The following is a 24715-nucleotide window of genomic DNA, read 5'->3' on the forward strand; positions in this document are numbered from 1 at the left end:
CAAAGACAATCTAGTCAGGGGGGCCGTAAGGGACACCTGCGCAGCAGGACGGGAACTTCTCACCAGAATTTTGCCAGGATCCTTCGTGCCTTCCAGCTGACCCTTCTTGCAAACCAGTAAACACTGAAAGTGTTACAAAAGCACCTCTGATCATTTGTAAATTATGATATGGCACTAGGATACTGGTTTATTAAGGGAGTCGACTCAATCAAGTTATAAGAGTAAAGAACAAAACAGTATCAAATTCAGCATCTGCTATCAATTCTTTTCGAAGTCCAATATTGGGTCCACAAGAACCATACTCTAACCTAAGCAACCCCAGAAACTAGCCATAGATCTCAAAACTATGACTAACAGAAGAGTATCACACAGCCTGTATTCTACACAGTCAACTTACCAGATTCACCAATGCTCTCTATGCTTTGTATAAAATATGTGGCATGTTGAGCCCCTGCATTTAGCAGGATACTCTCTAGTACACAGGGGCAATTCTGACCCCACCAACTGAATCACATACTTACCACGAACCAGTTGTGATTACAGCAAGTTATTATTGTCGCTATGCAAATGAATTATTACATAGCTAATGAAACATGGGTTCAAAAAAGAGTAATTGTTTCCAAGAAATCTAAGTAGATGGCTAAAAAGTTTACTGTCAAAATAAGTGTAGTTGAGACAACAGTTAGACAAATGGGGCCTACATTTGTGGTGCAGTAAAAGCCAGCTGCAGTTCTATGGTGAGGTTTATGTTAGCTGTATGAATCTAGAAGAGAAATTGCCCTGAAGAGGAACTGCTGATAAAAATATATCATAGTTAAGAATACTGGGCTGGGCATGATAGCTCACACCTGTAATCCCAGCACTTTGGGAGGCCAAGGCAGGCAGATCACCTGAGGTCAGGAGTTCGAGAACAACACGGCCAACATGGCAAAATCCCATCTCTCCTAAAAATACACACACACAAAAATTAGCCAGGTATGGTGGCAGACGCCTGTAAGCCCAGCTACTCGGAAAGCTGAGGCAGGAGAATCACTTCAACCTGGGAGGTGGAGGTTACAGTGAGCTGAGATAATACCATCGCACTCCAGCCTGGGCAACAAGAGGAAAACTCCATCTCAAAAAAAAAAAAAAAAAAAAAAAGACAAATGGGAAAGGGCCACCCGCGGTAGCTCAAGCCTGTAATCCTGAAATTGCCTTTGCAAAATTATGACTGAGACAATGAAGGAGATCTAACTTAACTGACCCCATCGTGCTTCTAACTTCCAAGCTGTCCTTGTTCACTCCTGGACGTAGGCTGAACAAACTTTGGGAATTTATAGTTTAAAACAAAAATGTTTAAAACAACGACGACGGCCAGGCGCAGTGGCTCATGCCTGTAATCCCAGCACTTTGGGAGACCAAGGTGGGCAAATCATTGAGGTCAGAAGTTCAAGACCAGCCTGACCAATATGGTGAAACACCATCCCTACTAAAAATACAAAAAATTAGCCGGGCATGGTAGTGCGTGCCTATAGTCCCAGCTACTCAGGAGGCTGAGGCAGGAGAATCCCTTGAACCTGGGAGGTGGAGGCTGCAGTGAGCTGAGATTGCACCACGCACTCCAGCCTACCTTTTCCCAAAGCAGACCTCCTTCTTGCATGGGGACTAGATTGTCTTTGTAAGGCTAACATTAGCCACAAGATTAAAAATTACGATTTAGGAGTCATGCAGCTGGAGGCTACAAGATTCTGATCCTCTCTAAACTGCTCCTAAGATCATTGCTTGAGATATTTTGCAGACCCTGCCCTTGATGGATCAGCTGGTACCACCCAGATCAATAAACGGCTCATCTGATCTTGTGGCCCCCACCCGGGAACTGACTCAGCACAAGACACCCTATGATTTCATCCCTGACCAATCAGCGCTCTTGGCTCACTGGCTTCCCCCACCCACCAAGTTGTCCTTAAAAACTCTATGGGTAGACTGATTTAGGTAATAATAAAACTCCAGTTTCCCGTACTGAATGAATTACTCTTTCTCCATTGCAATTCTCGTTTTGAGAAATCGGCTCTGTCTAGGCAGCAGGCAAAGTGAACCCATTGGGCGGTTACAACCCCAGCATTCTGGGAGGCTGAGGTGGGCAGACAGCTTGGGGCTAGGAGTTTGAGACCAAACCCCGTCTCTACTAAAAGTACAAAACTTAGCCAGGCGAGGAGGCATGTGCCTGTAATCCCAGCTACGCGGGAGGCTAAGGCAGGAAAATCACTTGAACTTGGGTGGCGGAGGTTACAGTGAGCCAAGATCGTGCCACTGCACTCCAGCCTGGGCAACAGAGTGAGACGCCATCTCAAAAAAAAAAAAAAAAAAAAGACAAATGGGAAATAATTTTTTAAAATCTAGAATTCTGTACTCATGATGCTTTGAAATTGTCTTCAAACTATTTAAGCTCTTCTAAAAGAAACAAAAAATGAGAATTGCAATGAATTGAGTATGGATTATGCAAAATGGATCACTTAGCACTGTAATCAGAAATACACAAAGACCACAGCTGTCTATCAAAGGATTGGTGAGTAAATGCACATTACACATTTTAAGTTAAAATAAGATAATCAGTACAGTTAACCCTTGAACAACACAGGTCTGGTCCACTTTACATGCACCGTTTCTTCTATTTCTGCCACCCCTCCCTCTTTTTCCTCCACCTACTCAATGTGAAGAAAATGAGGATGAAGGCCTAATGCTCTACTTCCACTTAGTGGTAAACATATTTTCTCTTCCTTACGATTTTCTCAATAACATTTTCTTTAGTTTAATTTACTGTAAGAATACAGTATATAATACACATAACATACAAAATATGTGTTAACTGTTTACGTTATAAGGCTTCCAGTCAACAGCAGGCTATTAGTAGTTAAGTTTTGGGGGAGTCAAAAGCTATACTTGAATTTTAACTGGGCAGGCGGTCGGTGCTCCTAACCCCCATGTTGTTCAAGGGTTAGCTGTATTTCCTTTGCAATCTTCATTTTCGTCAATTCTTCATCCCTTGTCCTAAGCATCCTCCCATTGCTGGCACCAACTAAGCTGCACAGAAAGGCTTAGAAGGGCTTCATCTCCTTGAAACCACCCTTGTAAAATTATACCTGAGGAAATTATGACAGTGAAAGAAAGGAGACAAAACCAATTCCATCTTGCTTCTAACCTTTAAGCTGTCCTTGTTCATTCCTGGGCGTAGGCTGGAACTAACGTTGGGAAAGAATTTGATGCATGGTTTGACTCTGAAACAAAACTGTTAACAGCCCTTTCCTGAAAAGACCCCCTTCTTGCCTGGGGTCCAGTCTGCCTTTGCAGGACTAACAAAATAACTACAAGAAATTACAATTTAGGGGTCATGTAGCCTCTGGCTCCAAGAGTCTGAACCTCCCCAAATTGCTCCTGGTGACAACATCACTATTGTAAAACCTAAGATGAGTGATTAAGGTATTTGCAGACCCTGCACTCCATGAACCCAGACTGGTAATCTGGCCCAACCAGTTCTGCCATCCCACCCAGGAACAGAAGACATTCAGAAAACCTCACTTGAACCCCCTAAGATTCCATCTGCAACCTGACCAATCAGCACTCCCCACTTCCCAAGCCCCTACCCGCCAAATTATCTTTAAAAGCTCTGATCCCCAATCCCCGAATGCTTGGGGAGACTGATTTGAGCAATAAACTCAGGTCTCCCGCACAGCCAGCTCTGTGTGAATTACTCTTTCTCCATGGCAACTCCCCTGTCTTGATACACCGATTCTGTCTAGGCAGAGGTCACGGTGAACCCACTGGGCAGCTGCATCATGAGGATTTGATAAGTGCACTGGAGTCAACAAGATAAAAGCAAGACAAGCATATAGTTTTTAACTGTTAGGTTCTGTTACCTGTATGGTCACATTACCTGTGGCAAATTTGTTTTACGTTAACATGGGCATGTGATACCCTACCTTGTTTTAACCTGACTGACTCTCTCAGCTGAGAGAGCCGGACAGACTCCATTTTGGTTTCTTTGACTGCAGCCCCTTGAACCCCCTCCCTTAAGGACATAACTGGTGCAAGCTGACTCCAAGCACATCCAGGAATGCACTTACTGATACGATCCTAAGGCAAGCTGTACCAGTCGCTCCCGGGAACGTGCTCGGTTGATGGTACCCAAAGCCCCTGTGATTATTGCTTTGTGAGAGTTTAAGCCCCTGCACCTGGAACTGTTTATTTTCCTGTAACTGTTTCTGTAACCACTTATCTTTCAATTTTTTGCTTGTTCTGCTTCTGTAAAAATTGCTTCAGCTAGACTCCCCCTCCCCTATTTAGACCAAGGTATAAAAAGAAATCTAGCCCGTTCTACGGGGCGAGAGAATTTCGAGCTCTAGCCATCTCTCGGTCACCGGCAATAAAGGACTCCTGAATTAGCCTCAGTGTATGGTGTTCTCTCTACAACTTGCTCAGTTACAATAGGCAGACTCATACAAATGCCAACCAGTAAGAGATGGCACTGTTCTTGCCTTAATACTATCACGCAACTTAATCTACACAGCAAACTTAATTTATGAATATGTTTATACTGACTACCAATAGATTGGATATTTGAAGATATTAAGAATTTATTCTGAATTTTTAAGTATAACAGGAATTACAGCTACTTAAGTCTACAGTTTTGGAGATATATATTAAAATACCTACCATGAAACGACATCTGGAATTTGCTTCAAAATAATGAGGAAAGGGGAAAACAGTAGAGGGGAGGCTAGAGGAAACAAAACGGGCCAGGATCACTGTGGAGGCGGGTGATGGATACACAGGCGAGTGTCACTGTGCTGTTCTACTTTTGTCCATGTTTAAAGTTTTTATAAATAGAAAGTTAAAATAGAAAATATTGAATCACGCCAAACCATTAAGATGATAGTTTAAAAAGCCACAGTGTAGTAAATTCTTATCATTTTATGTTGCCTCAGCATGCACTATGAAGGTAAGTGGGACCTTCTCAGAGCAGAAGCAGGGCTCTGTCACCCCAGACACGGCACAGGGTGCAGTTCTACACCTCCTCCCAGTTCCTCAACGTGGCCAATCCAGAATCCTGCCTTAGATGACTTCCTCCTGGCGACCACCTCCCCACGGGAAAGCTACACACAGCCTACTTCACTGGCCCCGACCCTCATACCCCACATGGGCTGTGCAGTCACGGTGTGACCTCCTGGAACCAATTAAACCTCCCTGAGGGAAACCTATTTGGACCCCATGAAGGCATTGGCCCATGAGTCTCTACGTGGGTCTCTCTCACTCCCTTCACGATTCCTGACCTTCAAGCTCCTGGACCATCTTGTGTGTGACCTCCAGGCATGCTGTGTACTTCCAGAGCCTGCAGGTAATAAAATCTGTATTTCCATCTTGTGCCTCTCTTAATCATTGGGGGATGCTCTTCATCTTTTTTTTTTTTTTTTTTTTTTTTTGAGATGGAGTCTCGCTTTGTTGCCCAGGCTGGAGTGCAGTGGCGCAATCTCCATCTCCCGGGTTCACGCCATCCTCCTGCCTCAGTCTCCCAGTAGCTGGGACTATAGGCGCCTGCCACCATGCCCGGCTAATTTTTTGTATTTTTTTAGTAGAGACGGGGTTTCACTGTGTTAGCCAGGATGGTCTCGATCTCCTGACCTCATGATCCGCCCGCCTCGGCCTCCCAAAGTGCTGGGATTACAGGTGTGAGTCACTGCGCCCGGCCCGGGATGCTCTTCATCTTAAAGACCCTAAATTAAAACACAGATGTGGAATTTTTTAGCACGAGTAATATGAAATTCCAGTGATATACTTCATGTTAAAAATAATCACTTAATAGAACCAGGAAAGAATAAAGATTCATTGAATCTCCAAATTCTAAGCCAAGATGATGCTATGTCTTCTAAGCCCATAAGAGCATTCTGACCCAGTTATCGGGTTCCAGCTGCTTTCTTCTACTGCTGCTCTCAAGACTGCTCGGGCTTCAGGAAGTTTACACTAGAAACCTGCAAACAGTGACCCTCATCGGAAGAGAAATGCAGTGAGTACTCGCTGATCAGAAATGGTTTCATCAGCCAGAAATCTAGCCATCTGAAAGCACTTTGCTTACGTCTAGGTGGCCACCAGTCGAGTGAACAGCGTGATAATGGTAACAGCCAAATGGTCTGACGGGCTGTCTGTATTCACTTTCAGTATATCCAGGAAACATCATCTGAAATTCTGTATCAGACAGAATCTCAAATTCACGATACTGGAGGTTTTTAAAAATTTATTTACAAATTTTTTTCTCCCAGCTGATGCGACTGGGGTACTCCTCATGTAGAGAAGGATACTGTGTCAGTCCCTCTGAAGCTCTCTGACTGACTGACTTAAATGGAGCACAGGACTTTCCTAGTGTGGCTTTAATAAGATACAATCAATTAAGTTTTAAGAAGGGATAAAGTAAGGCTTAAATCCAGTATCAAAGCAAACTGAGTGTTAACTCCTGCAGTTAGCTTTGGCCAATAAAGGCAAGCTCAACTCTTAAAAGACAAGACAAGAAAGAAGTTGTAAAAGTCAGTCATTTTGGGTGTGGTAAAACCTCTCCAATGGTTTTATTGCCAAATAAATGTCAAAGCCCCTGTGGTCACCTGGGCCTCCCGGCCAGGGAGCAGTCCCTCTTCCCTGTGCTCCCTCAGCTCCAGCCTCACTGTGCAAACACCAGCCTGAGGGGCTGCTCTTTCCTGAGATCCAAAGACACCGCCACTTTCCCTTAGGTCTCTACCTGAGTGTCACCTTCCCAGTGAGGCTTTCTTGTTTTTTTCACCTGCTTTCAGAACCCTAGTGAAACCATGAAACAACTGGAGGGGATAGGAGAATCCAAACAGCTCTGTATCACATTAAGAAGCTCTGAGCTTTGCAGAGATTCGTGCCCCAATACCGTGCACAACCAGCAAAGTGGTTCCCATGCCCTCAAGTAGCACAGCAAAGAAGTGTGGAGAGAGCTACTAAACTGAGGGAAAGGCCGAGAGAGGAGACTGGAGGGCAAGATGGGGTCCCACCTCCAAGGCCATGGCACTAGGTTACCATCCCCACCCTCAAATTATGCTTAACCCTGGGCAAGAGGCGGTGGCCTGGGAACTAATTATAAGTCTGCTTCCCCAGCAGGACGGGGATGTAATTTGTTGGAAATTATTACAGAAAAGTAAAATTATAATATCCCCCCCCTTGGACTGTGCAATGGAATTCACACCTGAATCCATTCAATTACTTGTATTTTACAGATAAGGAAACCGAAGCATTAAGTAACTTTCCAAAGTAATATATTAACAACCGGACTGGGATTTGAACCCAGGCTCCTAATCTCTATGCTATACCACTACTCTTACATGAAAATACATATGCTTCATAATCAGGTAGAACTAATTTTATCCATTCATTGCCTCTCTAATAAAAGACACAATTTCTCTTTTACTCTAAATATAAAATTCAAGAGAAACAAAACACGAATGAGGGAAATAGGCTTTTATGTAATAGCTATAATGAATCACAGAGGAATGCCAACGACCTCAACATTAATTCATTACATATACACATCCCCACACACAAATAACAGTAATTATACACAAAGACAATTCATTGATACCTAACACCAAAATGGTACTATGAAGTCCAGTGTTTTTAAGTAAACCTGTATTTTATTAACTGAATCTATACACATTTTAAAGAGTTAAAGATCCCTGACAATTCACCAGCTGGGAATCCCTTCTCTAGAATAAGCTCTGGGTATTGCAAACCAGGTAAACAAAACACACCGAACAACAGCTTACCTGGAAATCAAAAGGAGCAGATCCATCTTAACCACTGCAAGATGCTATGTCCTTGGCCACAAAGGATTTAGAACAAGCCTGGGCACAGAAAGATTACTTGCCTCGAACGTTCACTGGTTCCTAAGAGTGGCTTAGTGTAACTAGTCCCAGATAAAATTTTAGAGCACAACCAGGGAAACTGGACATTTACACTTCTCTAAAATGCACTTTCTGTCCCACAAGTTCAGTCACTAAAATAGCAGCTCTTTAAATGAGACCTCGAACTAAACATGCCTTCAAGTATTTAACGCCATTCCCTAGAGAAATGATCCTCTTCTACACCATAAATAACGTAATGTCAGAATATTTAACTGGCACTTCTACATAAAATTTTCACACTATGGCCTCTTTATTGATATAAATTTATTTTTACTCTTACGTTCCCAATGGTTAAATGGAGGGAAAAAGGTTAGAGGGTCTATTTCTGACTCCAAATACTGAGCTGTCTCACTGTACACTATGTATATATACTTCTACCATAGCAACGGTACACCTAATTGAAAATATCTAAGTGTCTGTGTTCTCCATTAGACTGTAAATTCTTTGGATTAGAAAAATATACATGTTCACTTACAGTGTAAATTCTGGAGAGAGACTGAATGAAAAAAAAAAAAAACCACCCATGGCCGAGCACAGTGGTTCATGCCTGTAACCCTAGCACTTTGGGAGGCCAAGGTGGGCAGACTGCTTGAGCCCAAGAGTTCAAGACCAGCCTGGGCAACATGGCAAAACACTATCGCTATAAAAAATACAAAAATTAGCCAAGTATGGTGATGCATGCCTGTAGTCCCAGCTCCTCGGGAGGTTGAGATGGAAGGATTGTTTGAGCCCGGGGAAGTTGGGGCCACAGTGAGCTGCCACTGTACTCCAAGCCTGGGCAACAGGGTGAGGTTCTGTCTCAAAAAAAACAAACAAAATTTGATTTTTGGTAGCAATGTAGCATACTTAATATTTCTGTCAATATCCCTTGATGTTCATGCATAATAATATTCTAATGTTAACCACAGCCAGTAACAATTACAAGTGTTCCTTCCATAATTCACGGTACAGCATATGCTGTTCACAGATCCCACAAGAAACAGAACAGTGCAGTTCAGTTGCCACCTTGTTCAAATGCCAACAAGGGCTTCACGATCTGCTGCCCTTCTCTTGTTTAGACACTCGTTACTTCTTACTGATTCTACAGTCAGGTCATATGAACACAGACAGCACGCCCATGCCTTCATGCATATGGGTCCTACCATAATGCATGGGTTGATTTGATTATTCAGAGGTAGATTTATTTAGTTTGGGGGCTATACCCATTCTTTTTTTCTGGCTTTGACAAACATTTGTTTCTTTACTTCTTTAAAGCTTCTAAGTGGGCAAACAGGAAAAATGAAGCCACTGAAATTCAAATTCACCAAAATTAGGTATGGGTACTTACGACACAAATAACACTAAAAACTGGATTTACACAAAGGCATGTATTATCTGACTTATAAAATAATTTAAGAACAGGATTCTTTCAGATAGCAATCTCTCCTAGTGAATTAAAAGTTATTTTCATTATATAATCACGGTAGGAACATACTACGCAATGCAAATAAATCTGGACTGATTACTCTTTTAATAACACACAAAACTGTATCGCATGTTTTCTGGCTAACTTAAAAGGCAGTAATCTGAGATTCTAACGGTGTTGAGACATTTTGCATATAATACCAATGATAAATCAAAAGAACTGAAAAGTTACTGACAACACTACAAGTTGGTGAGACACTAAATAGCTTGAGAATATTTTACTGATCTTTGATTTTCTGCATCATTTGAACACAGTTAGATAAAAGAATCCTTTAAGCAAGACACAAGTGTTCGCTGCACCCAGCATGCTAGGGCAGCCACCCACTTTACAGCCTCACAGATCTTAGGGACCAGCCAAGGACAGAACCCAAGTTCTTTCTTTTATTTTTTCATCCCTCACAATAGTGGTTCTGAAAGTTAGGTCCCTAGACCACCAGCATCAGCATCACCTGGGAACTGGTAGAAATGTGTGTTCTCAGCCCCACCCCAGACCTCGTGAATCAGAAACTCTGTGTGATTGAACAAGCTCCCTGGGTTGGTGACTGTGATGCAGCTAGTTAGAGTACCACAGCTCTACCATGAATTACTAACCCTTAGGAAATATCATCGCTTGTAAAATATTGATGGGCTTTAGTTCAATTTCTCTCTCGGATGGAAGCTTATTACCATTGCCATATCTTTCTGTATAGCAGGGTCCTAATGAATCAGAGAAGAGAGGAGTTTGAAAAAAATTTTTAATACTTGTAGCATTTTAGAGAATCACCATCTATCACTTTCATAATGAAAACGACAGAATGTGCACAAGATGTTTCCACTTATCAAAAAGGGGAATGGCTGTAATCCCAGCACTTTGGGAGGCTGAGGCAGGAGGAATGTTTGAGCCCAGAAGTTCAAGACCAGCCTGGGCACATAGAGAGACCCTGTCTCAACAACAACAACAACAACAACAACAAATTAAAAATTAGCTGGCTCTGGTGGCATGTGCCTGTAGTCCCAGCTACCCGGGAGGCTGAGGCAGAAGGATTGTTTGAGCCTGGGAGGTCGAGGCTGCTGTGAGCCCAGATCACGCCACGGCACTCCAGCCTGAGCCAACAGAGTGAGACCCTTCTCAACAAAAATAAAAAATAAAAAATAAACGGCTAGGCATGATGGGGCATGCCTGTGGTCCCAGATTGTATTAGTCTGTTTTCACACTGCTATAAAGAACTGCCCAAGACTGGGTAATTGATAAAGGAGAGAGGTTTAATTGACTCACAGTTCAGCATGGCTAGGGAGGCCTCATGAAACTTACAATCACGATGGAAAGCGAAGGCGAAGCAAGGCACCTTCTCCACAAGGTGGCAGGAAGGAGAAGTACTGAGTGAAGGTGGAAGAACCCCTTATAAAACCATCAGCTCCATCAGCATGGGGGAAATCATCCCCATGATTCAATTACCTCTACCTGGTCTCTCCCCGACACTTGGAGATTACAGCTATTACAATTCAAGATGAGATGTGGGTGGGGACATGAAGCCTAACCATATTACAGATACTCAGGAGGCTGAGGCGGGAGGACTGCTTCCCTGTGGGAGTTCAAGTGAGCCATGTTTGCACCACTGGACTCCAGCCTGGGCAACAGAGCAAGACTCTGTTTAAGAAAAACAAAAGAAAAAAAAAAGAAGGAAGGGAATCAGTTTTAAAAGGCTGAAAACTTTGCTTTTGGTCATTATATGGTAATGGAACTCTAATAGAAGTAAATATTAGAATATTTTTAAAATCTTGGCCACGTGTGGTGGCTCATGCCTGCAATCCCAGCACTTTGGGAGGCCAAGGCAGGCAGATCACTTGGTGTCAGGAGTTTGAAACCGGGCTGGCCAATATGGTGAAACCCCATCTCTACTAAAAATACAGAAATTAGCCAAGTGTGGCGGCACACATCTGTAATCCCAGCAACCTGGGAGGCTGAGGCGGGAGAACTGCTTGAACCCAGGAGGTAGAGGTTGCAGTGAGCTGAGATTGCGCCACTGCACTCCAGCCTGGGTGACAAAGTGAGACTCTGTCTCAAAAATAAAATTAAATTGGCCGGGCGCGGTGGCTCAAGCCTGTAATCCCAGCACTTTGGGAGGCCGAGATGGGCGGATCACGAGGTCAGGAGATCGAGACCATCCTGGCTAACACAGTGAAACCATGTCTCTATTAAAATATACAAAAAAACTAGCCGGGCAAGGTGGCGGGCGCCTGTAGTCCCAGCTACTCGGGAGGCTGAGGCAGGAGAATGGCGTAAACCCGGGAGGCGGAGCTTACAGTGAGCTGAGATCCGGCCACTGCACTCCAGCCTGGGCGACAGAGCGAGACTCCGTCTCAAAAAAATAAATAAATAAAAATAAAAAAATTTAATTTAAAATTTCTATACTTTTTGGTATCATCCTGGCTTTAGATGATTCAGACAGCTCAACCTATTGTAATCACAGATGTCAGTAACCTAATTGCTATTGATTTCCTAGGGTTTTGGAGTTTTTAGGGGTTGCGAGGATGTTGAATATGCTTTACATACTGTTGGAATTGCATCAGACTAATCTGGTTCAACTTTTACATAACAAAGTTATGAGTTGCTTTTCAGTTGGCATGGACCCCAGGTTGAAGGTCACATCACCAGAGTATGCCCAAAACTAAGTGTGCAACCATGGACAGAATCCACGTGCTCAGATGGACACTTGGAATGGAATGGGCATGAGGAATGAGCACTGAATTAAGAAGTGGACACCAACAGTTTGGGAGGCTATAATCCCAATACTTGGGAGGCTGACGCAGGAGGATTGTTTGAGCCTAGGAGTTGGAGACTAAACTGGGGAACACGGCAAGACCTCAATTCTACTAAAGAAAAAAAACTTTTTTAATTGACCGGGGGTCGGGGGAGGTGACACACAGCTGTAGTCCAAGCTACTTGTGAGGCTGAGGTGGGAGAATCACTTAAGCCCAGGAGTTCAAGGCTGCAGTGAGTTATTATCATGCCACTGCACTACAGCCTGAGCGACAGAATGAGACCCTGTCTCTACAAAAAAAAAATTAGCCAGGCGTGCTGGCACACACTTTGTGGTGCCAGCTTACTCAGGATGTTGAGGTGAGAGGATCGCTGGAGCCCAGGAGGTTGAGCTGCAGTCAGCGGAGGTTGCACCACTGCACTTCAGCCTGGGCAACAGAGGGAGACCCTGTTTCAAAAAAAAAAAAAAAGAAGAAGAAGAAGAAAAAAAAAAAAAACAGTGGACACCACATGGCAGGATCCAAAATCCAATCAGATCAAGCCCTGGTGTCACCCAATGGCAGGATCCAGTCAGATCATGCCTCCAGCATCACCCCATTGCAAGATCCAATCAGATCATGCCTCATTACCTTCTAAGTACAAAACCTGACCTAGCCCCCAGCGTGGAGAGACAGACTTAAGTCCAACTCCTGTCTCCTTGCTCAGCTGTCTGGCAATAAGCCTTTCTCACTACAAAAACCTGGTGCTTCAGTGTTTGGCTTTCCACTACATGGGCAAATGGACCCAGTTCAGTTCGGCAATACTGGTACAGTCACAGGACAAAGTAAATCTGATGCATCAACAAAACAGCTGTAAAATCGTATTATTCAACTCTTGACTCTAAAATCTGAGTCATGGTTTAGGAAGGTGGGAGAAGTGGAGTGCTGGAAACCCTGCCTAACCACAAAGAATTAGCCACCCTGCCTCTTCTAAGCTCCTGAGGGAGAAGGCGCGCGTGGTGGCAGGTAAAATTACCAATGTATTTATGAAACAATAATTTGTAACACCTTCAGATTCAGTGCTAATTGTTCAGTAAGTTTTCAGTAATTTTTTAAAGTTACTTTTAAAATACACCTTTTTTCCCTTGAAAGAAGAAAATTTCCTTAAGTACCATACTTAAGAAAATTACAAAATAATATTTGTAATCCTGAATGCATTAGCATTCTTCTATTGAAGTGCCCTTACTACGTGTAAGCATTAAAATTTTTTTCCAACCTAGGACAAGTTGAAACAAATTAACAGAAGGTATATAAGTTTGGGAATCTGCTTTAGAGGCCTAAAGACAGTAAGTTTTTGATTTTTTTTTTTTAAATCTTTTTTTCCTTGTTACAAAAGCAGCAAATACTAATTACTTAAAATCTAGAGACTATAAAACAAGCTAAAACATAAAAAAACTTCTTATGTGCAGCCACTATGCAATAGGCAACTACTATACAAACGTCTACATTTTCAAGCCTTTTACTGTGAATTTAAATTAGGAAATACATTTAAACTCGCACATTTTAAATATACCAATTCATTAATATCTGAATGTCAACTGTCCTAGGGGGGATCCAAATCTTTACTCCCAGCATCCAAGTGGCACAAAATAGCTACTGAAATGTCTGCTGAACTGAATATCTGGGATCTGACAAGACAAAGTTTGGACTTGCAGACTGTGGAGCTGTACTATGGAAGTATTTTTAAAGCAACTGAAGTGATAGAATAAGGGTTAAAACTCACTCAAAGTACTAAGTAACAGACTGATATGGTTTGGCTGTGTACCCCCATATCTCACCTTGTAGTTCCCATAATCCCCACATGTTGTGGGAGGCACCTGGTGGGGGTAATTGAATCATGGGGGCAGTTACCCCCATGCTGTTCTCATGAATTCTCACAAGATCTGATGGTTTTATAAAGGCGTTTTCTCCCTTTTGCTTGGCACTTCTTCCTGCTGCCATGTGAAGAAGGACATGTTTGCTTCCCCTTCCACCATGATTGTAAGCTTCCTGAGGCCTCTCCAGCCCTGTGGAACTGTGAGTCAATTAAACCTCTTTTCCTTATAAATTACCCAGCCTCGGGTATTTCTTCATAGCAGCATGAGAACAGACTAATACACAGACATTTCAAGACTTGGGTCCTCTGAAATCCTCTGGGCTTGAGGAACTGCGCCAGGAACCTGCACTGTGCCCCTGCAGACAGCCTGCCCTCCTTCAGGGCACTGTGCCCTTTGAGTACAAGGACAGGCCTCTCATACTGACATCCCAGAGGACCTGGCACATCTGAAGTTCAAATGAATGAGCTGTGGATGACAATGGGTAATAGGTAACAGAATGAAGCTGCATTTCCCCCTCTTTAACTTATCCCTGAAGTGTCTGACTTAATTGAACAATCACAAATCTGTGATTTCTGAGTACTGTCTCTGTGGGTAATACTACTATATGACTCGATTTTCAGATACTAAAAATAACTTAGAAAAATTGAGTCACACTGAATAGCATCCTTAAACACTGCATTTACGACGCCTAGAAATTAATAAGGAGTCTATCATATGCTTTTAATAGTCAAAAGAAAAATGACAAATATCATTGGAGAGTTTTGAAATGACCAGTTTGACAGCTTGACTGAAGGTTTGGTTTCAATCAAAATGCTTAAGAACTTTTTCACCTTTCCCCTCTGCAAAGATCAGACTAACACTTTCATGCACATGTTGCACTCCCTTCACTTGACAGTCTGTTACAAAGATGCTCTGACTTGGATTTTGTTCCAGCAACTAGAGCAAGCTAATACCTGAGCCACTGCCAGACTGAAACAACTGAAGTGCTGAATAAAATATTAAAAGCAAAAGATACAAAACTAAACACCTTTTGAAACATGCTGCTGAGTTAGCTGGAAAGGAAAGGCTCCAGGAAAGGCTCCGGAGAGGCCACAAAGGAAGTGAAAGCAGAAACCCTGGGAGAACACATGTGCTGAGGCAGGATTTCCTGCTAGGAGACTCCACAAACCCAGGAGCCTGGCTCTGTGCTCTGGGGACTGTGTGGGGACAGGGGAGGCAACACACAAAGTCTCCTGTATTAAGCTACAAGCTGGGACTCCAAAAGGACCTCAGCATAAGGATAAAGAAGAAAACCTGTATGCAAGGAAATGTCTCATCATCGACACAGAGTAGTGGGAATGAGGAAAATTTCTCCTGAGATGCCAGGTCCATATTTATTCTACCCAGTATGGCTGAGAAAACATTAAGCCAGGAATTAAAGGTACAGTGACCCCAAGGATGTAATGTCCCCAGGAGACTGGTATCAGCACACACAAATTCTCCCTAGAAGGATACAACCTCAATCTAGGTAACAGAATTCCCTCAGATGAAGTTCCAAGGAAAACAAGCAACTCAAGGAAAAATAAAAATAAATCACAAAACACACAAGAAAACAAAGCACCATGAGTGAGAATGTGCAGACACGGATGGCTTGAATCAGACTCCTGAGATTAGGACATAAAACCATTAATGTTTTTACATGCTTAAGAGAAGCTTAAAAATATAAGCAAAGAACAAGAAACTATAATGAATGATAAGCAGATTTGAAATAGAACCAAATACAATTTCTAAAAATAGAAGATAAACGAAACTGAAAATTAAATGGATGAATAAAAGAGCACATTTGGCCTGACTGAGGAAAGAATAGTGAACGGAAGGTAAGAACAAAAGAAATTATCCAGAATGAAGCACAAAGAAAACATGACAGGTTAAGAGATGGGAAGTTAGATTTCCATTGATCCTTTTCATGCTACTAGAGTTTCAGAAGAATGGAGAAAAGGCAATTTTCATGAATAACCACTGAGAATTTGCTAGAGCTGCACTCTCCTATAAAGTAGCCATTAGCCACATGTGGCTACTGAAATTAAAATTTAAACACAGTTCCTCAGTCACACTAACCACATTTCAAGTTCTTGTTAGCCACAAGTGGCAGACAGTTACCATATGGACGGCCCAGATGTAGAACATTATCATACAGAGTCCACTGAACAGCACAGTTCTAGAACTAACGTAGCACCCTTCATCAGATCCAAGATACCCAGGAAACCCCAAGCTGTGTAACCAAAATCCACACATGGACACAGTACAGTGAAGCTGCAAAATACTAAAACACAGAGAAAGTCTTAACAGCCAGTGAGGAGTCACACCACCGACAAAGGAACAATAATTAGATAACTGGCTTCCTAGCAGCAAATGTCAAAGCCAGTAGAAAACAAGGAAAGAATACCTTCATTGTACTGGGAGAAAATGCTGTCAACCTAAAACTCTTTCAAGACCAGGGTAATTTTCATACCCAAGAGACACATAAGAGATTTACCAACAACATACCTTCTCAATGGAAATTCCAATTCATTTTAGGTGGAAGGAAAATTATCTCAAGACTGAAATGTAAGAAGGCACAGTAAGCAAAGACAGTACAATATGATTAAATCAAAAACAATTAACTGTATAAAAATAAAAATAATGTCCAATTTGTAGTGAAAAAGATATAACTAAAACACCAGGCAATGATTGATCATATTCGGGGAGATGATTGCAGTTACATAACCTTATGTCATTTTGTAATTCAGGAAAAGGCTAATGATATTAAGTAGTTTCAGACTTTAACTTAATGTTAACATGCTTATGATAACCACTGGAAAAAAGAGATGTATAACACAAACCTTCCACAAAGTTGGGAGTGGGCTCCTACAATCTATAAGATGGTAGACAGAAATCCAAATACATCAGTGAACACAATGCTGTACAGGCAGGCACCAAGATCAGACTGGATAAAAAGGTAAAATTCAGCTATTGGCTTTTATATATTTGGGAAATATTTACCAAAAGCTAGTGAAATCACATTAACATTAGAAACATAGTCTTTAAGAAAAAATGCATTACCAGAGATAAAGAGGTTCACTTTATAACGATAAAAACTTCAATTCACCTAGAAAATACTACTAATTCTAAATGTAGAGAAAATTTTTAAATTCACCATTTTAACATCTCCATCAAGTAGACAGAGGATCAGTTAAACACAACAGATCAATTAGAGAAACACAATTAGTAAGGATATAGATAGGAACAGCACAGTAAGTCTAAAGGACATACAGCATACAGAATAGACACACACATTAATAATATATATACTCTTTTTGTCCACAGGTGAAACATAAAAGCTGACTGTATGCTGGGTATAAAGTTAGCTTCAACAAATTTCCAGGTACAGTACTGATTTTAATCAGGCTCCCCGATCACAATGCAATCGAGTTAGAAATCACCAACAAGAAAGAGAAAAACCCAATACATTTGGAAATTAAACATGCCTCTGACAACTCATAGGTTAAAGACAACTCTTCAAAGTCTCAGAAATATGAAGCTTGTTCCAATTGCCTTAAAACATGAGACGATTTCTCATGTAATCATTAGTAAAATTGATTATGTTTTAAAAAATATAATTGCCAATACCTAAGGTGCAGACGTAAATTCTGTGTTATACCTGTATACACTTTTAACAAACACACGAAAACACATAATTAAAAGAACAAAAGCTTACAGTCGGGGATTAATAGTTTTCTACTTCAATAATCGAGTCACTTATCTCACTAGAATATCTTTTTGCTCTTTTAAACTGGTCATTGAAGATACGAAAGTGAGCAAACAGAGTCTCAGCTTCTTGAGGCTGACAGCATTCAATGGAGACAGCCATCAATTATAGAAACAAATATAAAATGGCAGTCGGGTGTGTAATGTGATCCTGAAACAGGGGCAGGGACATCAGGAAAGGCTTCCCCAGGGAAGTGATGCTTAGACACATTAAGACCTAATATGTGACCGGGCGCAGTGTCTCACACCTGTAATCCCAATACTTTGCAAGGCTGAGGAGGGAGGATCACCTCAGTTCAGGATACATGGTGAAACCCCATCTCTACAAAAAATACAAAAAGTAGCTGGGCATGGTGGCGCACACTTGTCGTCCCAGCTACTTGGGAGACTGAGGTGGAAGGATCACTTGAGCCAGAGAAGTCGAGACTGCAGTGAGCCGTGTTCGTGCCACTGCACTCCAGTCTGGATGGCAAAGGGAGACCTCATCATCATCATCATGATAATAATAACTTAACATCTAAAAACAAAGTACCTACGGAAGGACAAAGGAGAACAGCATTCCAGAAAAGAAACAGCAGTACTGCAAAGCTACAAAGTTTTAAGTAAGCAATTAAAGTAAAACTATAATTTAATTTTTAGATGGTCAACACAAAAACAAGGCACAGTAGAAAACTGCAACATTTTTATGCTTTCTAATCTATTCCTTCTTTAATGAGACTTGTTCATCTTTCTACTGTCACAGAACTTTTCTTTGACTATACAAATATTGCACACACACTCTACTTAAGACACACAGAAAATACTACTGCTATACAAACTTAAATGGTTAGCATTTTCCAAACATTTTAAAAACCATAAAAATCAACTTTAAACCTTAAGACCCGTTAGAAAGATATTTCTATTCTAGTCTTCAAATAAAGAGGTTTCTGCTCTGGAGAGGCCACAAAGTGTGCCTTCTAGATTGTTCTCACTAACCTATACATGGAATAAACGGTCTTAAGCAATTCATTTATTCCCTACCATTATTTTAAACATTCCATACCCACTTAATTTAACCAGACAAGCTATGTAACATGCGTATAACTTTAAGTATTGGAACTGAGGAGTTAAAAAAAAAAAAAAAAAAAGCAACAAGAACTCCTAGAATCTTGTTATAATTAGTCTAAAGGTGACTATGTAAGCACAAAAGGATCCAAATTAGTGATTGAAGGTTAACTTTGACATGGAAATTATAGCTAAATTATATAGATATGGATTAACCTCCACTAACAATTTTCTTCATGTCCCCTTTGACAGACATTGAAAAAAAATTCTTCATTTCTTTCCTAGGACTTGATTTTTTAAATAAAGCATGATGACTGACAATATATTTATTGTATATTTTGTATTCTATATATTGTATATCGTATATATAATATATATATAAATATAACCTATAATATAAACAGGTTATATTTTGGCTAGGTCAAAATATAACCTTTAGAGGCTTCCAAAAAAGATCAAGATTAAAATGCTCTGCAGGTTTTGTATTAATATTTGTAAAACAAGACTTGATTGCACTGAGTGCATACACTTAAATTGAATGCAGCATTCTACTGAGTAAGGATTAGAAATAGAAAACAGATAATCCCCTTAAAATGTGCAGCTACTGATTAACTTTCTTTCTTTCTTTTTTTTTTTTTTTGAGACAGAGTCTCACTCTGTCGCCCAGGCTAGAGTGCAGTGGCGCGATCTTGGCTCACTGCAAGCTCCGCCTCCCGGGTTCACACCATTCTCCTGCCTCAGCCTCCCGAGTAGCTAGAACTACAGGTGACCACCACCACGCCCAGCTAATTATTATTATTTTTTGGTACTTTTAGTAGAGATGGAGTTTCACCGTGTTAGCCAGGATTGTCTCGACCTCCTGACCTCGTGATCCGCCTGCCTCGGCCTCCCAAAGTGCTGGGATTACAGGTGTGAGCCACCGCACCTGGCCCTGATTAACTTTCCTTAGCAGTGAAGGACTGTTCAACTAAACTTCTTCTAAAAGATCATTTCCTTTTCTATTGTAAAATATACTAATGCAGTTTTAAAAAATGCCAATAGTTCAGTGATAACCGCATCCTTAAGAAAATACTTAAGAACAAACAAGAAAATTGTATCTGAAGATACTATAGCCAAGTTTCTGGTAAATTCAAAGGGAAATGAACATCCCCTAAAATATCCAGATCCTGAATTTACTTTTCATCACTTAATACTTACAGCAACAGCCTGAGTGCCACTGGAGCCTACATTTTTTTTTTTTTTTTTTTTTTCTGAGGCGGAGTCTTGCTCTGTCACCCAGCCTGGAGTGCAGTGGCCGGATCTCAGCTCACTGCAAGCTCCGCCTCCCGGGTTTACGCCATTCTCCTGCCTCAGCCTCCCGAGTAGCTGGGATTACAGGCGCCCGCCACCTCGCCCGGCTAGTTTTGTGTATTTTTTTTTTTTAGTAGAGACGGGGTTTCACCGGGTTAGCCAGGATGGTCTTGATCTCCTGACCTCGTGATCCGCCCGTCTCGGCCTCCCAAAGTGCTGGGATTACAGGCTTGAGCCACCGCGCCCGGCCGAGCCTACATTTTTATTAAAAGTTAGTCATTACTACTAAGCACATTCTCCCCACCCCTTGAAGAAGACGAAGAAAAAAAACAGAACTATTCAGGTGTGGGGAAGGGGTGTGTATAGGGGGGAAGGGAGGAAAGTAGTAACTTGTCTCTCTGGGGACAATTGAAAAATGAGACTTTGGTTTGACCCAAGTATCACCAGGATGTCAGAAAACTAAGGAAGGGTCTTCTAATAACTGCTTCATTGCTCTTCTTTTTCTTAAAATGGAAATGGTTTGTCACAATGTAGACATGGAAATGGGCACCATGTGGAATAGTGATTAGACAGCAAAAGAAACTAACAGAACTACTAGAATTTGCCTTCGGAGTGGGGTAGATAACGAAGTAGGAAGTGCTTATGCATGCTTTAAGGCTGTGTTTAAGCAAAGACACATGCAATTCAAGATTAATATACGAGAACCACTTTTCAATTTTTTGGAAAAAGAATTGAGTTCCGGCTTAACTACGAAATAAAAATTTCACTACGTACACCTGCACTAGTTGCTAAACTGCATTCCACTTAAAGGACAGTCCAGGTAACATGCCTCAGTAGACCGGAGTGTAAAAACACACAGACCACCACTGGACAGATCTCTATGTCATACACCGCCTTGTTGTTGTTTTTGTTTGTTTGTTTTTTGTTTTCCCCCAAACGGAGTCTCGCTCTGTCGCCCAGGCCGGAGTGCAGTGACGCGATCTTGGCTCACTGCAACCTCCGCCTCCCGGGTTCAAGCGATTCTCCTGCCTCAGCCTCCCAGGGCAGCTGGGGCTACAGGCGCGCGCCACCACGCCCAGCTAATTTTTGTATTTTTAGTAGAGACGGGGTTTCACCATATTGGCCAGGCTGGTCTGGAGCTCCCGACCTCAGGTGAACCGCCCACCGCGGCCTCCCAAAGTGCTGGGATTACAGGTGGGAGTGAGCCACCGCGCCCAGTCTATAAACCGCTGTTAAGGTTGCAAGATGAGCGTGTACTAGGATGTGTAACTGGTAATTTCTGGAGTGTCTGGCAACAAACCTCAAAATCCAATTTCCTTAGAAATCCTTGGCCTAAGTTTTATTTTTAAAAAGGTCAACACAAAATTAATAAGTTCAAAAGGTGGCAAGTTCTATCTCATTAATAAAACCAAAGCACAGCACAGGCAATAATATATGAACAAGAAGGTAATTATTTCAGTAACAGCAGCAACAGGTTCCCTGGAAGGGAATCCCCACTTCTCTATAAACGCTGCACCTAGATGGATTCAGAGCACAAAATTTACCACAGGACAACATTTAGCAGACCGAAGTCAAGCAATGCTGATCTTTTAAAGATGTTTCACATTTCTTACCATTTCCTACCTTAACACTCCACCAAAAAAAGCAAACACCTATCGAAATATAAAAAATAACGTTTCTAGCAACCCAAAAGTAGCTCAGAGATCTCAAAAAAAAAAAAAAAAAAAAAAAAAAATAGGGAAAGGGGTGCTGATGCTAATAAAGTGACACTACAAAAACTAAGTGCAAAAGTAAACCTACTCCTCACAGCGTATCACAGATCAGTTAATTGTTCAGGTACAGAGCCTCCTCCCCCAGGTCCTCCTTCCGCGACCATGACTCCCCAGTGACTATTTTACACCAAGTAACTACTGAAAACGCCCAAGGAAAAGGAGTGGGGGAGGGTGGCTTTTGAAGATTCAGGTAGCAAAGAGTGACTGCTAATTTCATAAACAATAATGCAAAACAAGCAAACCACCGCTCCTAGCCAATTACCAAGCAGGAGTCAAAGTTCCACCACGTAATTCGGGCCTGGGCCTTTTTTAGGCAAACACGTAATCGAAAGCACAGTCATTTCCCTCTTGATATTTTATTCATGCCGGCAATACCATTCACACTGAGAAGGTAGCAAAACAAAAGAAAAAAATAACAGCAGCGAAGGCAAAGGGGCGCGGGGTGTCCCAGCCTCCGTCTCTCCGAAGCCGCGATCTCCCGCAGGCCGGGACGAAAAGCGCAGCGTCCTCTCTGCTGAGGTCTCGACCCCCACCCGCCCCGCGGGGCCGAGGGTCCCCTGGGCGGCAGCGGGAGGGGACGTGGGGGCGGCGGGGACGCCAGACGCCGCGGAGACACCGGACGCCACAGAGCGCCTGCCGCCTCGGGGGCCTCCCCGGGCTGCGGGAAGTTTCCGTCCCGCTCTCGCGGCCCCTCCCGGCGAGCCCGCCGCAGCCCACGCTCAGGTGCAAACTTCCCAAACGTCGCTGCGCCCGGGGTCCCAACCCGCGCCCAGACCCGACGCCCTCCCCCAGCGCGATCCCGGCCGTCTGCACTGCCCGCCGCACCCATGCCCAGAAGGGATTGGCTGGGCCGCGGACCCGCCCGGGAACCCCACCGAGGACGCGGAGTGGCCCCTCGGCCGCCCCCGGCCCCAACTCTCCCCGCGGCCCCGGCCCCGACCGTCCCCGCGCCGCCGCGGGCCTGAGCGACCGGCCGGGCCTGCGCCGCGCGCCCCTCACCTTGGTGGCCATGGCGGGCGGGTCCCCCGGCCCGGGACGGCCGGCTTGTCTCCCGCGCCGCGGATGGTGATTCTGAGCCGCGCGGGCGAAGGCAAGGGTGAGGGCGGCGGCTCCGGCTGGGCCCCGGCGCGGCGGCCGCTCCTCCGCCTCGGCCCCGAGTCTCGACGCTCAGGCCCAGCCGCTGGGCGCTCGGCTACTCCCGCGCCGCCCGCTCCTGCAGTTCCTGAAAGTCCCCGGCTGCGCGGCCCCCGCCCCTGCCGGCCGAGCCTCCCATTTACCGCGGCGCGCGCGGCGCCCGGCGGAAGCGCGCCCTGGGCCCTCGGCCGCGGCCCGGCCTCCTCGCCTCCTGGCCGCCCCCGCGCTGCGCCGCGCCGCGCCGCCGCCCCGGGCAGTCGCTGCCGCCGCCGGGCGCCCTTGGTCGAGGATGGGGGCTGCGTCCCGCGCGGCGGCGGGATCCGGACAGGCGCCCCGGGCCATGGCCCGCACCCTGCGTGGCCGCCCCACGGGAAGCGCTCCGCGGCCCGCACAGTCGCTCGGGGGAGCCGAACCCGACTCCGGTTCACGCTCGGCCAGCGCCGCACGCCGTGGCTCGGGGCTTTCCGTGCATGAGGCGGGCGGGGGGGCAGGAACTCTCGACGCTCCTGGCAGACAGGAGCCCCGCAACCCCGCTGTCTTTGCCCCACGCCGGGGGTGTTGCGGGGTCGCCGTGCCCTTGGCCGAGCACCTTGAGTGCCACGTAAACAGCCGGGAAGGAACCGAGCAATGGCTTCCTGGGCCTCTTCCTCCTGCCCGGAGGCTCCCTCAGGCTGGGGTCCTGGCTTGGAGCCCCTGGGACGGGACGGTGGGGGGTTCGTTTTGTGACGTCCCGTTAACCTCATTCTGGAATCTTGATAAGTTTAAACATGCCCGAGGGCCCAAGAGGTTTAGGGGACAACAGGCTCTCTGAGGTGGAAGCGAGGGCTCTAAAATTTTCCATCTTTCTGTCAGTGTTTCTCTCCAGAGTTGGAGATACATATATGGGTGTTATGAATAAACGAATGACTTGAATTGATTGAGCAGCAAGATTTTTCGCTCAAGGACAAAACACAACTGGAAGATGTATCATAATTGGCATATTAGTGGAGTGCTTTTTTATTATGAGGGATATATTTGTAAGAAGAGACAACTATCAAATCTTAAATACTCTGGCATTTAGAGTTAATGTCAAGTCTGTGTCTTCTTAAATACATTCTATTTGACCTGAGATTTCACTAATTACATTCAATAATGTGGTTTAAAATAGATACGGTATTGCAGAATTTTCTGTGAATTTTTGTGTTTGTTGAGCTCATGGTTAAGCTATAGTCATCATAATATGCATAAACAGTTGTCTTTCTCCATAAAAAAAGATGGAGGCCAATATTCATTTACAGCCTGCTTGCTATATACTGGGCTTTTACATCCCCATCTCATTTAATCCTCATAAGAAACGTTTGAGAAGCTCTTTATTATCCACTGTTTACAAAGAAGAGTGAATCAGGGCTGACTTAAAAAACTTGCGCTTTTGGTAATACTCAAATCGAAAATGACCATAGCCTTGGACCCAGCAGCCCTCCTAGGCGTTTATCCTGTCAAACTTGTACAAGTGATCAAAGGTGTTCATCAAAGATTGTTCGGTCCTAACTCCAACCAGAAAACAACCTATGTGTTTGTTAACAGGACTGTTTCAGTAAATGAAGTACATCCATTCAAACAAGATACTAGAAAGCCCGTAAGAAGGAAATATTTTAAGAGGTGTTAAGAAAGATAAAAGAACATGATGTATGGTACATTTACGTAAAAA

At 43.6% G+C, this 24715-nt stretch overlaps 1 protein-coding gene across 1 annotated transcript in view; it reads right to left on the minus strand.

Annotated features, from left to right (window-relative positions):
• Window positions 1–23094, minus strand: part of SNX9 (sorting nexin 9) — a 123636-nt gene extending 100542 nt beyond the window's left edge. The window contains exon 1 of the mRNA XM_038001141.2: window positions 22894–23094. Coding sequence (XP_037857069.1) covers window positions 22894–22905 — 12 coding nt within the window. The 5' untranslated portion in view covers window positions 22906–23094. The remainder of the gene's footprint in view (window positions 1–22893) is intronic.
• Window positions 23095–24715: the final 1621 nt, after the last annotated feature.

This window comes from Chlorocebus sabaeus, chromosome 13, assembly GCF_047675955.1.
Source record: "Chlorocebus sabaeus isolate Y175 chromosome 13, mChlSab1.0.hap1, whole genome shotgun sequence".
Classification (NCBI taxonomy): domain Eukaryota; kingdom Metazoa; phylum Chordata; class Mammalia; order Primates; family Cercopithecidae; genus Chlorocebus; species Chlorocebus sabaeus.